The sequence below is a fragment of the Thalassophryne amazonica genome, chromosome 12, assembly GCF_902500255.1.
Source record: "Thalassophryne amazonica chromosome 12, fThaAma1.1, whole genome shotgun sequence".
Taxonomy (NCBI): domain Eukaryota; kingdom Metazoa; phylum Chordata; class Actinopteri; order Batrachoidiformes; family Batrachoididae; genus Thalassophryne; species Thalassophryne amazonica.
The window spans coordinates 41,890,725-41,902,984 of NC_047114.1; the positions used below are offsets into that span (position 1 = coordinate 41,890,725).

General features: G+C 38.9%; 1 protein-coding gene across 2 annotated transcripts in view; it reads right to left on the minus strand.

The window, feature by feature from the left end:
* The window catches only part of LOC117521481 (WW domain-containing adapter protein with coiled-coil-like), a 53,737-nt gene that overhangs the window by 38,565 nt on the left and 2,912 nt on the right, over positions 1–12,260 (minus strand). For both annotated transcript variants that reach the window (XM_034182780.1, XM_034182781.1), the window contains exon 3: positions 6,483–6,672. In XM_034182780.1, the coding sequence (XP_034038671.1) occupies positions 6,483–6,672 (190 nt within the window). The remainder of the gene's footprint in view (positions 1–6,482; positions 6,673–12,260) is intronic.

Below are 12,260 nucleotides of genomic sequence, written 5' to 3' on the forward strand. Positions count from 1 at the left end.
AACGAACTTGGCCACCCCTGGGCTAGTAGCAGAACCTTAAAATCTGATCTCACAGGGACAGGAACCCAGTGAAGAGATGCCAAAATGGGTGTTATGTGGTAAAACTTTCTGCCTATTGTCAAAAGTCTGGCAGCAGCATTTTGAACCAATTGGAGACCCCTAATGCTGGACTGCGGTAAACCATAAAATATAACATTGCAGTAGTCCAATCTAGAAGAGACAAATGCATTAAGTAAGGATGATACATGGTCCAAACTATTCATTTTTAAAACTGTTAACTCAACTAGTAATTTGCATCACTTTTTACCAAAATTGGAGCAACTTTAACTTTTGACCCCTGTACAAAATGAAACTGACCTTTGTCACCATTCTTTCTGTTTTTATCCCGCAACTCCACAGAATTCAGTCACAGATAGTCCAAACTATACCTTTTTGGAATCTTTATGATCAGGCAAATAATGTGGAATATTTTCAATATGATTAGAGAATCTTTTAGTTTTGACCTCTGTGTAATTCTTCAATTGACCCCTACCTGACCACCGATTGATAATTCGTGACCAATCGGTTTTTCAAAAGAGGATTGTCTGAGGAGTATGTCTGCCGAATTTGATGCTTTTATCACCATTTGCAGGATTCCCCTCTAAATATTCTCTTATCCTCTGCACTATGAGGGTTGCTTCATACAATGCCACTGTTCCACAATGCCACAGCAATGCACTGGGTTTCTCAGTGTTATACAGAGTCTGTGCTGCTAACAATCTCTCACTTTGGTTTTCACATATTAGATGAAAAAGTAAAAGTGTGATATTTAAAAACTGAAAGTAGTGGTTTTTACAACTGTTAGAATGTACACTTTAGCCCCACAGTACACAAACACAGAAGCACTTCAAAAATTAATTTTTGGGAAAATGAGAGACCAACACGATAAATATTGGACATAAAATTAAAATGTACCCAATCAGTTTCTAGATATAGTCTGTATATATAAACTACTGTTTTCTCCAGGAATTACAATAATGTCTGCCAAGATTTTCTTCTGAAACATTTCTTTACACCTGTACACAAGTGGGGAAAAAGATATACTGGGCAAAATCTGTGGCACCAGTGACAACATAAGTATAGCGCAAAGCCGTCTTGTGTCACCAACAGTCTGCTGCACTGCCTTAGTGCTGGTTATGTTGCGCATTTTTAATCATTTTATGTTTGCAATATAAGTTAAAATTACAACACAAAAACAATCTATGGTTGTAGGTACACAGGAAGAGCAGTTTTAAAGGCAGTCTGATTTTTTGAGCAGTTAATTCAATTAAATACTATTATATTTTGTCTATTGAGAGCCAATAATGATACTTCCTGGTATATATTGTAAAACCACAAGTAATAGTTTATCAATCAAAGGCCTACATTCCCATATTTGATCTTGTACTCAAACATTCAAGAGCTTGGCAGCAAAATCCAGATGTTTATGCAGATTCAGAACAGTCTTTAATGCGCACCAACTTCCCTATTCCCCTCTAAATACTACTCTAGTTTTTTAATGGTGTTTTAACACCACTAGCATCCACCTTTCTTGTTCTTGTTTGCAAGTATTTGCACACACACAAGATCACACCTCTGCTCACATGGGCTTATGTCAGACACATGAATTGTTTTTATTAATACATGAAACAAAAACAGTACACATGTAAAATAAGATCATTGGCGATACTAAGCCCACAATTTGGGATGATTTTATGGGAAAATCTTTGTATTAAGCCAACATAAACTGATAGCGGGAGAAAATAAATTTAGGAGGAACTGACTGAGTACCTTCAACAAAAGCAGAAGGAGAGAGTTACTTTCACTGAATTTACCCTTTTACAATGTGAAATACTACAGAATTCAACCATCTATTTTTGTCAAACTTAATCCATGTGAGAAGCATTTGGACATGGACAATTATGAATCAGTTCACATATTCCAAAAATGTAATTTCTAAATGCAAATGGAAGAAAAAGGAGGAACTCATGAGTACAGAACCCCGACAGTCAATGGCAAGCAGACAACAGATCAGTTGTTCGCAAATCTTTAGCTGCACATTAGTCATTTCTCTCGTGCAGAAATCAGAAATACATCCAACACAGCAAAGAAAGACACACACAGGGAATAAAACTAAGTTAGTACAGTACGCATTTCTACTTCTACTTAGGAAACATCTACAAGGCATTTTCTTTTTGCATTGTTTTGTCTGTCTGGCTGTAAAGCCATGCAAAGTTTTCAGCATAAATAACTGATATGAAAGCTGGCCATATACTGCACGATGATGCTGTCAAAGTGCTACTGCAGGATTATGCATACCATATTGCTGTGTGTACAGAGTACCCGCATTGTGATTATACATTTTAGTGAGATCAAACCACATCATCACATTTCAAGCATGTTTAGATACAGTGCATCCTGGATGTGACCAGTGCAATTGTTTGTCTACTCCATTCTGATCATGCACAAAGACATTTTCCAAAATTAGCAACACTTAGCATTCTGAGCATGATTTCCTTCAAATCTGCTGTTGTCTTCACTTTCCCCTGACCAAAACAAGGTATGTGTTCTGAATACATCCCAGTCGATTATACAGTAGGGCCAAAAAGTATTTATTCAGTCCCTGATTGTGCAAGTTCTCCTACTTAGAAAGATGAGAGAGGTCTGTAATTTTCAACATAGGTACACTTCAATTATGAGAGACAAAATGAGGAGAAAAAAAAAAAATCCAGAAAATCACATTGTAGGATTTTTAAAGAATTTATCTGTAAATTATGGTGGAAAATATGTATTTGGTCACCCACAAACAAGCAAGATTTCTGGCTCTCATAGACCTGTAACAACTTCTTTAAGAAGCTCTTCTGTCCTCCACCTGTTACCTGTATTAATGGCACCTGTTTGAACTTGTTATCTGTATAAATGACACCTATCCACAGCCTCAAACAGTCAGACTCCAAACTGAACAATGGCCAAGACCAAAGAGCTGGCGAAGGACACCAGGAAGGAAACTGTAGATGTGTAACAGGCTGGGTGAGTGAATCTACAATAGTCAAGCAGGTTGATGTGAATAAATCAACTGTGGGAGCAATTGTAAGAAAATGGAAGACATACAAGACCACTGATAATCTCCCTCGATCTGAGGCTCCACGCAAGAGTTGAAAGTCCATGTTGCTCAGTGACAGACCCAAAACGTCACTGGTCTGGAGGAGATCTGCATGGAGGAATGGGCCAAAATACCAGCTACAGTGTGTGCAAACCTGGTGAAGACTTACAGGAAACATTTGACCTCTGTCATTGCCAACAAAGATTATGTTACAAAGTACTGAGTTGAATTTTTGCTACTGACTAAATACTTATTTTCCACCATAATTTACAAATAAACTCTTTAAAAATCCTACACTGTGATTTCCTGGATTTTTTTTTTTCTCATTTTGTCTCTCAGAGTTGAAGTGTACCTATGTTGAAAATTACAGACCTCTCTGATCTTTCTAAGTAGGAGAACTTGCACAATCAGGGACTGACTAAATACTTTTTGGCCCCACTGTACATGCATCACATTTGTTAAAAATTTTCATACTATACAGATTAAAAATAGAGTCTAAAACCCAATTTGAACAGAATTAGATTACAGTGCAGCCGGAAAGCATTCACAGTGCTTCACTTTATCTACGACTAGCAAAATACCTGTCCTTCGGACAGTGAAGGAAGAGTGTACTAACTGTGAGTCACTGACCCGGGAAAGAGTGCAGAACTACAACCCCTGGCAAAAATTATGGAATCACCGGCCTCGGAGGATGTTCATTCAGTTGTTTAATTTTGTAGAAAAAAAAGCAGATCACAGACATGACACAAAACTAAAGTCATTTCAAATGGCAACTTTCTGGCTTTAAGAAACACTATAAGAAATCAATAAAAAAAGATTGTGGCAGTCAGTAACGGTTACTTTTTTAGACCAAGCAGAGGAAAAAAAATATGGAATCACTCAATTCTGAGGAAAAAATTATGGAATCACCCTGTAAATTTTCATCCCCAAAACTAACACCTGCATCATATCAGATCTGCTCGTTAGTCTGCATCTAAAAAGGAGTGATCACACCTTGGAGAGCTGTTGCACCAAGTGGACTGACATGAATCATGGCTCCAACACGAGAGACGTCAATTGAAACAAAGGAGAGGATTATCAAACTCTTAAAAGAGAGTAAATCATCATGCAATGTTGCAAAAGATGTTGGTTGTTCACAGTCAACTGTGTCTAAACTCTGGACCAAATACAAACAACATGGGAAGGTTGTTAAAGGCAAACATACTGGTAGACCAAGGAAGACATCAAAGCGTCAAGACAGAAAACTTAAAGCAATATGTCTCAAAAATCGAAAAATGTACAACAAACCAAATGAGGAACGAATGGGAGGAAACTGGAGTCAACGTCTGTGACCGAACTGTAAGAAACCACCTAAATGAAATGGGATTTACATACAGAAAAGCTAAACGAAAGGCATCATTAACACCTAAACAGAAAAAAACAAGGTTACAATGGGCTAAGGAAAAGCAATTGTGGACTGTGGATGACTGGATGAAAGTGATATTCAGTGATGAATCTCGAATCTGCATTGGGCAAGGTGATGATGCTGGAACTTTTGTTTGGTGCCTTTCCAATGAGATTTATAAAGATGACTGCCTGAAGAGAACATGTAAATTTCCACAGTCATTGATGATATGGGGCTGCATGTCAGGTAAAGGCACTGGGGAGATGGCTGTCATTACATCATCAATAAATGCACAAGTTTATGTTGATATTTTGGACAATTGAAAGGATGTTTGGGGATGATGAAATCATTTTTCAAGATGATAATGCATCTTGCCATAGAGCAAAAACTGCAAAAACATTCCTTGCAAAAAGACACATAGGGTCAATGTCATGGCATAGGGTCAATGTCAATGAGCAGATCTGATATGATGCAGGTGTTAATTTGGGGGATGAAAATTTACAGGGTGATTCCATAATTTTTTCCTCAGAATTGAGTGATTCCATATTTTTTTTCCTCTGCTTGGTCTAAAAAAGTAACCATTACTGACTGTCACAATCTTTTTTTCTTGATTTCTTAGTGTTTCTTAAAGCCAGAAAGTTGCCATTTGAAATGACTTTAGTTTTGTGTCATGTCTGTGATCCGCTTTTTTTCTACAAAATTAAACAACTGAATGAACATCCTCTGAGGCCAGGGATTCCATAATTATTGCCAGGGGTTGTATACTGAGACAACATACTAGCTTCCAAAAGAAAGCTTTCAAAACATTTTGAAGTAGCAGCTATAACAGACACACTAAGCCCTTATTTAAGAAGGTTAAGCTTCATATTTTCTTAAGTCCTAATAATTATGAAATGACTGACTCTGTAGTGTAATGAAAATGGGTTTAACATTTTTTTTCTGATTATGTTATGAAGTTGTCAATAAAATATATCTATCACAAACACCAGGTGGCAGTAAAAGACATTTTCAGCAGTAACAGTGCCACCTAGTGTACACTGAAGTATGATGTGAATGACAGATTATAATAAATTATGAGAATGCATGAAATTCAAGGCAAGACTGGAAAGAAATTGTAATAAAAATATGCTGGCATTTGTTTGCAATAATTAAGAAGCAATGCTTTCACAAAACTATACTGTTTTATGCATTTTTTGGGGGCCTGCCCGACAGCTATTTTCGGCCTTAAAATGGGGCCTGTAGTACCCAAACCATAATAACTGGAGCAAATGTGATGGCAGATTTGGAATCTGTGGATGTTTTTGCCCTAGAAAACATCTTCAGATAATTTTAAATGACCTACCTCTATGAAATACGGACAAAAAAAAAAAAAAAAGCAGCGCTCAGTGACTGCATTAATGTCATACATGGAAGCTGGATGAATTCATACTCACTAGGCGAAAATGCCATTTGGCGGAAACTGGCGGTATATCACAGATCGGAGGTTCTAATTAACTGCAAAATGTGGCCAATTAAGGGGGTTTGTGAAAGAGACAAGATGTGCGCCTGTAACTACAGAGGATATGGAGAGCGTAGCGATTATGTGTGAGGTGAGCAGATCCAGAGAACATTGAGGACAAAAAAATGGGACCGCCACGGTTAGTATATAGATTAATGTTGCAGCCTTATTCCAAAATGGTTGAAATGTTTTTTTTCCCCCCTCAAACATCTACACACAATACCCCATAATGACAATGTGAAAAATTGTGAAATTTTTGCAAATTCATTAGAAATTACAATTTGTTACATCTTTCTAAAAAAAAACATAACATCTGCACATCTACTTGCAAATAACTATCTATACAGAATGTTCTGAATAAAACTGAGCAACCAGTGAAACCAATCAAATAAGTAAACACAAGTACATACTGTCCAACTCTGGACAGTTTGCAGTATATTCCACACTACATATGACATGTAGGTGAACTCTGACCTTACCATTTTTACCTCTGACAGTGTGTGAGGCTTTTGGCTTGCTATCTCCTCCGCTGTCTCCTTGTCTGCTAACAGGACTCTCATCTGAACGCCGCAGCATCTTGTATGGAGGTGTGGGATCCGACGAGCCATCACGCACCTTGTCATAACGGTGAATGCCGCTGGACTGGCTCTTTGGCTGGGATTTATGGGTCTAAAGTCGATAATGAATGGTCAACAAATGTGTAGATGTGTTTTCATCACAGTCACTGGTTAACATTCAGTCATGCTCTTGTGGCATGTATAAAAAAAGCAGTCATCATATCTCAGCCCAAACAAACACCCATGGGATATCATGACTTATGTTCTCAAGTTTTCGTAAATCCTAGAGCTGTTAACTAATCTCTAATAAAAGAAGTTGGGTTTGCCTCCAAAAATGCACTGTGCACCACAGCAAATGGCTCCAAAGGTAAAACAAAGGGTTGTTCACTACATCAGGATATTATGACTTATGTTCTCAAATCTTCATAAGTCCCAGATCAGTAAACTAATCTCTAAAGAAAGAAGCTGGATTTAACCTCCCAAAATGCACTGTGCACCAAAGTAAACGGATCCAAAAGGTAAAACAAAGTGTTGTTTACTATATCTCCAAACGCAAAGTTTTTTGTTTGTTTTTTTTTTTTTTAAATAAAACTTCATGGGCGTGTTTTACATTCAAGTCTGATGCAGGTATTAAATCAAAAAATGAAAAAAATCTGACAATTTTTTTTCACAGCCAAATCATAAGCTGTTCACCATATATCTTTTAATAGAAACTCCTTTGCAATTGTGCCCTAGGATTTAAGGTAAAACAAGGTGGAGACAGCTTAAAAAAAAAAGTCAGCTAATTGTTCTCCCACTGAACAGGATATTTCACTCACTCATTGCTGCTCTTTCATAATGCAGCATCGTATAACAGAAAGGCTTCAACCTACACATTATTTAAATACTTCAAGATAAACACATTTTAAGAGGGTAGCTTTTCTACAGCTTTTATGTAATTCAATACCAATTAAAATCTCAGGCCTGTAGCCAGGATCTAAAATAGGGAGGTTTGGGGAAAGTAGACCTTTGTTAGCATGGGGTCTAAAATTTTGGGTTTTGATGTCCAGGGATGCATTCTGGAGGGTTTTCTGTTGACTATTTTCTCACCCCGGTCCCCCGCCTCCAATTTAGTTGTACTGCATAATGTGTGTTGTATTTGTATTTTCTTTTGCACATTTTCACCTTTTCTTTGCCTTTAACCAAAATTAGTATCACAACCTACATGTTGTTTCATAAGATTACTAACTCCAATAGCCATAATCATTTTCATATTTTTGGCTTCCCTCATCTTAACTGACCTGATTTTAAAGCTAGAACCCCAAGCAGACTCAGTAATGCTCGAGCTTAAGGCCCAGTCACAAATTGTTGAGAAAATGTGGACAAATAAGCCTGGACTTCTCCCATCACCAAAAAGCCTGCGAGTACAGAACACATAAAAGATGAAAACGAAACCAAAACTAACAAAAGAAAACGAAGCGAACGGTGACCTTGACGCTTAAACAAAATCAAAATGAAGCGCCAGCATGTGATCTTTTCTGCAGTAGTCTGTGCTGTCCTCAGCCACCTGCAGTTGTATTGTGCTGACAACGTGTGCACGCACACACGCATGTCACAGCCAAAGACGATGAGAGGCTGGAGAGAGACAGAGTGGCTGGAGCTTGGACAAAGTTGGACAACAATCAAACAGAATGCTGATGGTACGGGAACCATACAAATGATGAGGAACAGTCAAGACAGAAAACAAAACGGAATACGGACGAATCGAGGTTGTGGTCAGTTAACAGTTTGCAAATTCTGACAAAGCGCCTGCTACAGAAACAAAGCTGGACAACAATGTCTCCGAAAGTCCACGTAACTCCAGATTTGTTGTTTTGTTTTGGCTTCGGTGTCCTTCGTTAGTGCCGTGTGACCAGGGCTTTAGACATTTCATAAAAGATAAAAAAAAAAAGGTATTGCTTCACATCCCACTTTAGTTATACAGAAAAGTTAAATTAAATAAACTTATTTTTATATGGGTCATCAATTAAACTTAGTCCAGAACTACAGTAAAACCTAGGCCTGTTATAATAATAATAATAATAATAATAAGTAATAGTAGTAGTAGTGTGAAAAAGTTTTCAAAAGTGGAGTTTTAATGAAGGGGTGTTGTTTAGGGCACCCCCCACCACAACACCCTCTTTCCGTCTGGATTTGCCCCTGGGTTGCAGTCTCTGAGCAGGAACAATCAAGAATTTGTGTATTTATGTAGAAAGCGCGACCTGATTGAGAGGTAAGAAGGTTTTATGGAGCATAGAACAGAATAGAAACTTTACTGTCATTGCACATATATACATATCACAAAACTTGTCCTCTGCAGTTAACCCATCTTAATTACAATTAGACACAATCCAACCACTAGGAGCAGTGGGCAGGCACAGTCCAGCGCCCGGGGACCAACTCCAGATGTAAACGTTGGTCAGAGGCAGAGAAAGGAGCAAACCTTCAATAAGCATGTTTTTGATTGTGGAAGGAAACCGGAGCGCCCAGAGGAAACCCACGCAGACACGGGGAGAACATGCAAACTCCACACAGAAAGGCCGGTGTTGTCGATCGAACGGTCCCCCTAAAAATCGGTCCCCCCTGATGACGCGGTTCACGGATTAACACCTCGTTTCTGCTTCAAACTGCACTCCAGTCATCCTCTACCTCGTCGACAGATATCTGAAGCTTTGGTACAACAATCATTTCCAAATAAATTCAGCATTATTTCATCATAAACAGCAGAAAATGTGATCAGAGCGCCACGGATAAACAAGCTGCTAGCTAATGCGTTCACTGCGCATCAGTCATTTCAAAGCGTCACAGAATTTTGTTGAGTTTCTGCTTAAAACAGCCTTGCTTCTGTTTAAAACTGACTTTAGAATGACTTAAGAGGTTTTACCTTTATCATCTGATGGTTAATAATCCCATTAATCCATTTGATTACTTTGGGTGAAGAGACGCCGTCTCAGACATGCTGCTGTGGTCCGAAATGACGCATGCGCAGATGCAAAAGGCAGATCGAGTTTTAGAGGCAGACCATTCGGTCTGCGACAACAGGAATTGATCCCACAACCTTCTTGCTGTGAAGCACCAGTGCTAACCACTAATCCACCTTGCCACCATTGCATATTTTATGTCATGCCATCCCCAGGAAGAAATTTTAGGCATATTTTGGGGAAAAAAAGCCTTCATATTTGTTGTTTATGTGTTGGAGTTCTGCAGCTGTGCTTTTAGTTTAGCCACAGCAACGACACTCACAGAGACCCTCAGAGCAGACTTTGACAGAAAAGTTTAAAAATATGTTTCTAAAACTCTGTCCTACTCGCTCTGTCATTACCACGCTGTGACTTAAACACATAGACTGACCCACCCCCTCTCACCTCCTCCTCATCCCTTTGGCGGAGTGCACACAGGACACAGAACAGACATAGGAACTTGTTGCAAGCATAAAAAAACAAAAACAGAGTAAATTCTATATCTTGCGTCCAGCCTTGATTTAGCATCAGGACAGCTCAGGGCAAACTCTGCCTGTTGGCAGCCCAATTGACGGAAATCTGTTGTAGCGACAGAGAACTTTAATCCCTGGTAATGTGCCATTGAAGGCAGAGACCAGCAGTTTCACTGCAATACAGCAACACAATGAATCTGTTGGTTGCAAGACTGGAGGTCCTGGTTGCACGTAAGTAACCTGACTATGACAACAGGCAGTAACAGTATTTAATGAGATAATGTGAAAATATGTTAAATCACATAACATATCTCAAATCTCTAAAATAATGTCTGTATGCTATGAACCATTTGTTTAACCTTTGGCAAATATAGTGGCACCAGGTTGCTGAAGGTCACGTGACTGTAAAGGGAGTCCTCTTATCTGTATAAGGGATGTCCCAAGCCAATCTCAAAGACTGGTACTGAATCTGATTTTAATTACTAACTCCTCTTCCACTTTACCACAAATTTAACCAACATTGCTGTCATGTAGCAAGTCAATCCTGAGACTATGCTGTAGTACAACACTTCAATCAATAAATCAACTTTTTTCTTATATAGCGCCAAATCACAACAAACAGTTGCCCCAAGGCGCTCCATATTGCAAGGCAAGGCCATACAATAATTATGAAAAACCCCAACGGTCAAAACGACCCCCTATGAGCAAGCACTTGGCAACAGTGGGAAGGAAAAACTCCCTTTTAACAGGAAGAAACCTCCAGCAGAACCAGGCTCAGGGAGGGGCAGTCTTCTGCTGAGACTGGTTGGGGCTGAGGGAAAAAACCAGGAAAAGGACATGCCGTGAAGGGGGGCAGAGATCGATCACTAATGATTAAATGCAGAGAGACCCACTTCAACAGAACCACAACACCACTGAGCCACCTTGGGTCCTAGACAGCAACCATCCAGGTACACATCCAATCCATTCCCACATCTCTAAAATAATCATCTATCTGCCACAACTAGGTCAAACGTGGTCATCTCCTTGCCCTTCTCCAGCCACTGGGGTCCTCAACACTCAGGCACCATTGTGCTGGATCATGCAAAGAGAACATGTCTAAGCTGATGCACCCTCACTATGCAAGTAATACTCATCCTAAACTCCCTAAGTAGCCACTTGTTTGATACAGTCATTCTGCAGTACCCAAGGATCCTCTCAAGGGACCTAGTACCAAAGACATTTAGTCATCACCTTAGGTCACAGGTTAAAGTCCCAAGTTTCACAAAAACACTGGAAGACAGGCAGGAGTCCTGTCTGCACCTAGCCATCTTAAATAAATACCAATTGATTCTTCGCTGTACCGTGATGTAAAAAGGATTCTGAATTAATTCCCAAATGTCAACATTGATTTTATAAATGTTAATTGTGGGGTTGGAATGCAAATGAGTACTTTTCATGTTCCCTGTTCTACCTTTGCAGAAGTCATTTTTTTGACCTGTAATGCACTTTTTATGCAAGTACACTTGCCATATAGCTTCAGTACAGCCTCACTATTTATAAGAATGGGAGGAGACAGTGCAGTTGCAGCTTCCATTCTGCATCCGCAATGAAACCGCAGCAAAACCAGCTGTTTTTCTGTCTGTTCTGCCTAAATCTGATCACAGATTTTAATGTCAAAATTTTAAAGACTATGTGACAGACTGTTTGTTTGCACCACTAGAGAAAATCTCTGCTTTTATCCATGTTTGGCTGATGGCTAAGCTGAAAACGGACTCATTCTGATGTTTCACAAAGGGCGAAGAAAGAATCAAAAGAGATTATTTGTGTTGTACCATGCCCAATTGCCTAACATTTCCTCCACCATTATTTTCATTTTAATATACACTGTGCAGTGCATGTACACTGCATACCTGTTTTAATTATTCTAGCATATGTACAAAGTACATCACAGCCAGTATGCACATGATGTGAAAAGAAAGATGTCAAGAAAGAAAGAAAGTTGTCACTGACAACTTTTTATTTTTTTACTGGAGTGGTAATATTCCAAACACGTGTCAACAAAAGCAACACTTACACAGGCAATTTTAACAGGTGGGATGAGCGGCAACAGCCCCCCTGGGATTTAGAAGGTAGAATGGCAATGAGAGCCAAGCAGGTGCTGAGTTGTTATCATTACAAATACTGTTATTTGAAAAGTAACAAGTAGTCACAGAGAGAAATAAGAAATCATGTATAGAAAAAAAACATGCATCGATAATCGTTTTCTA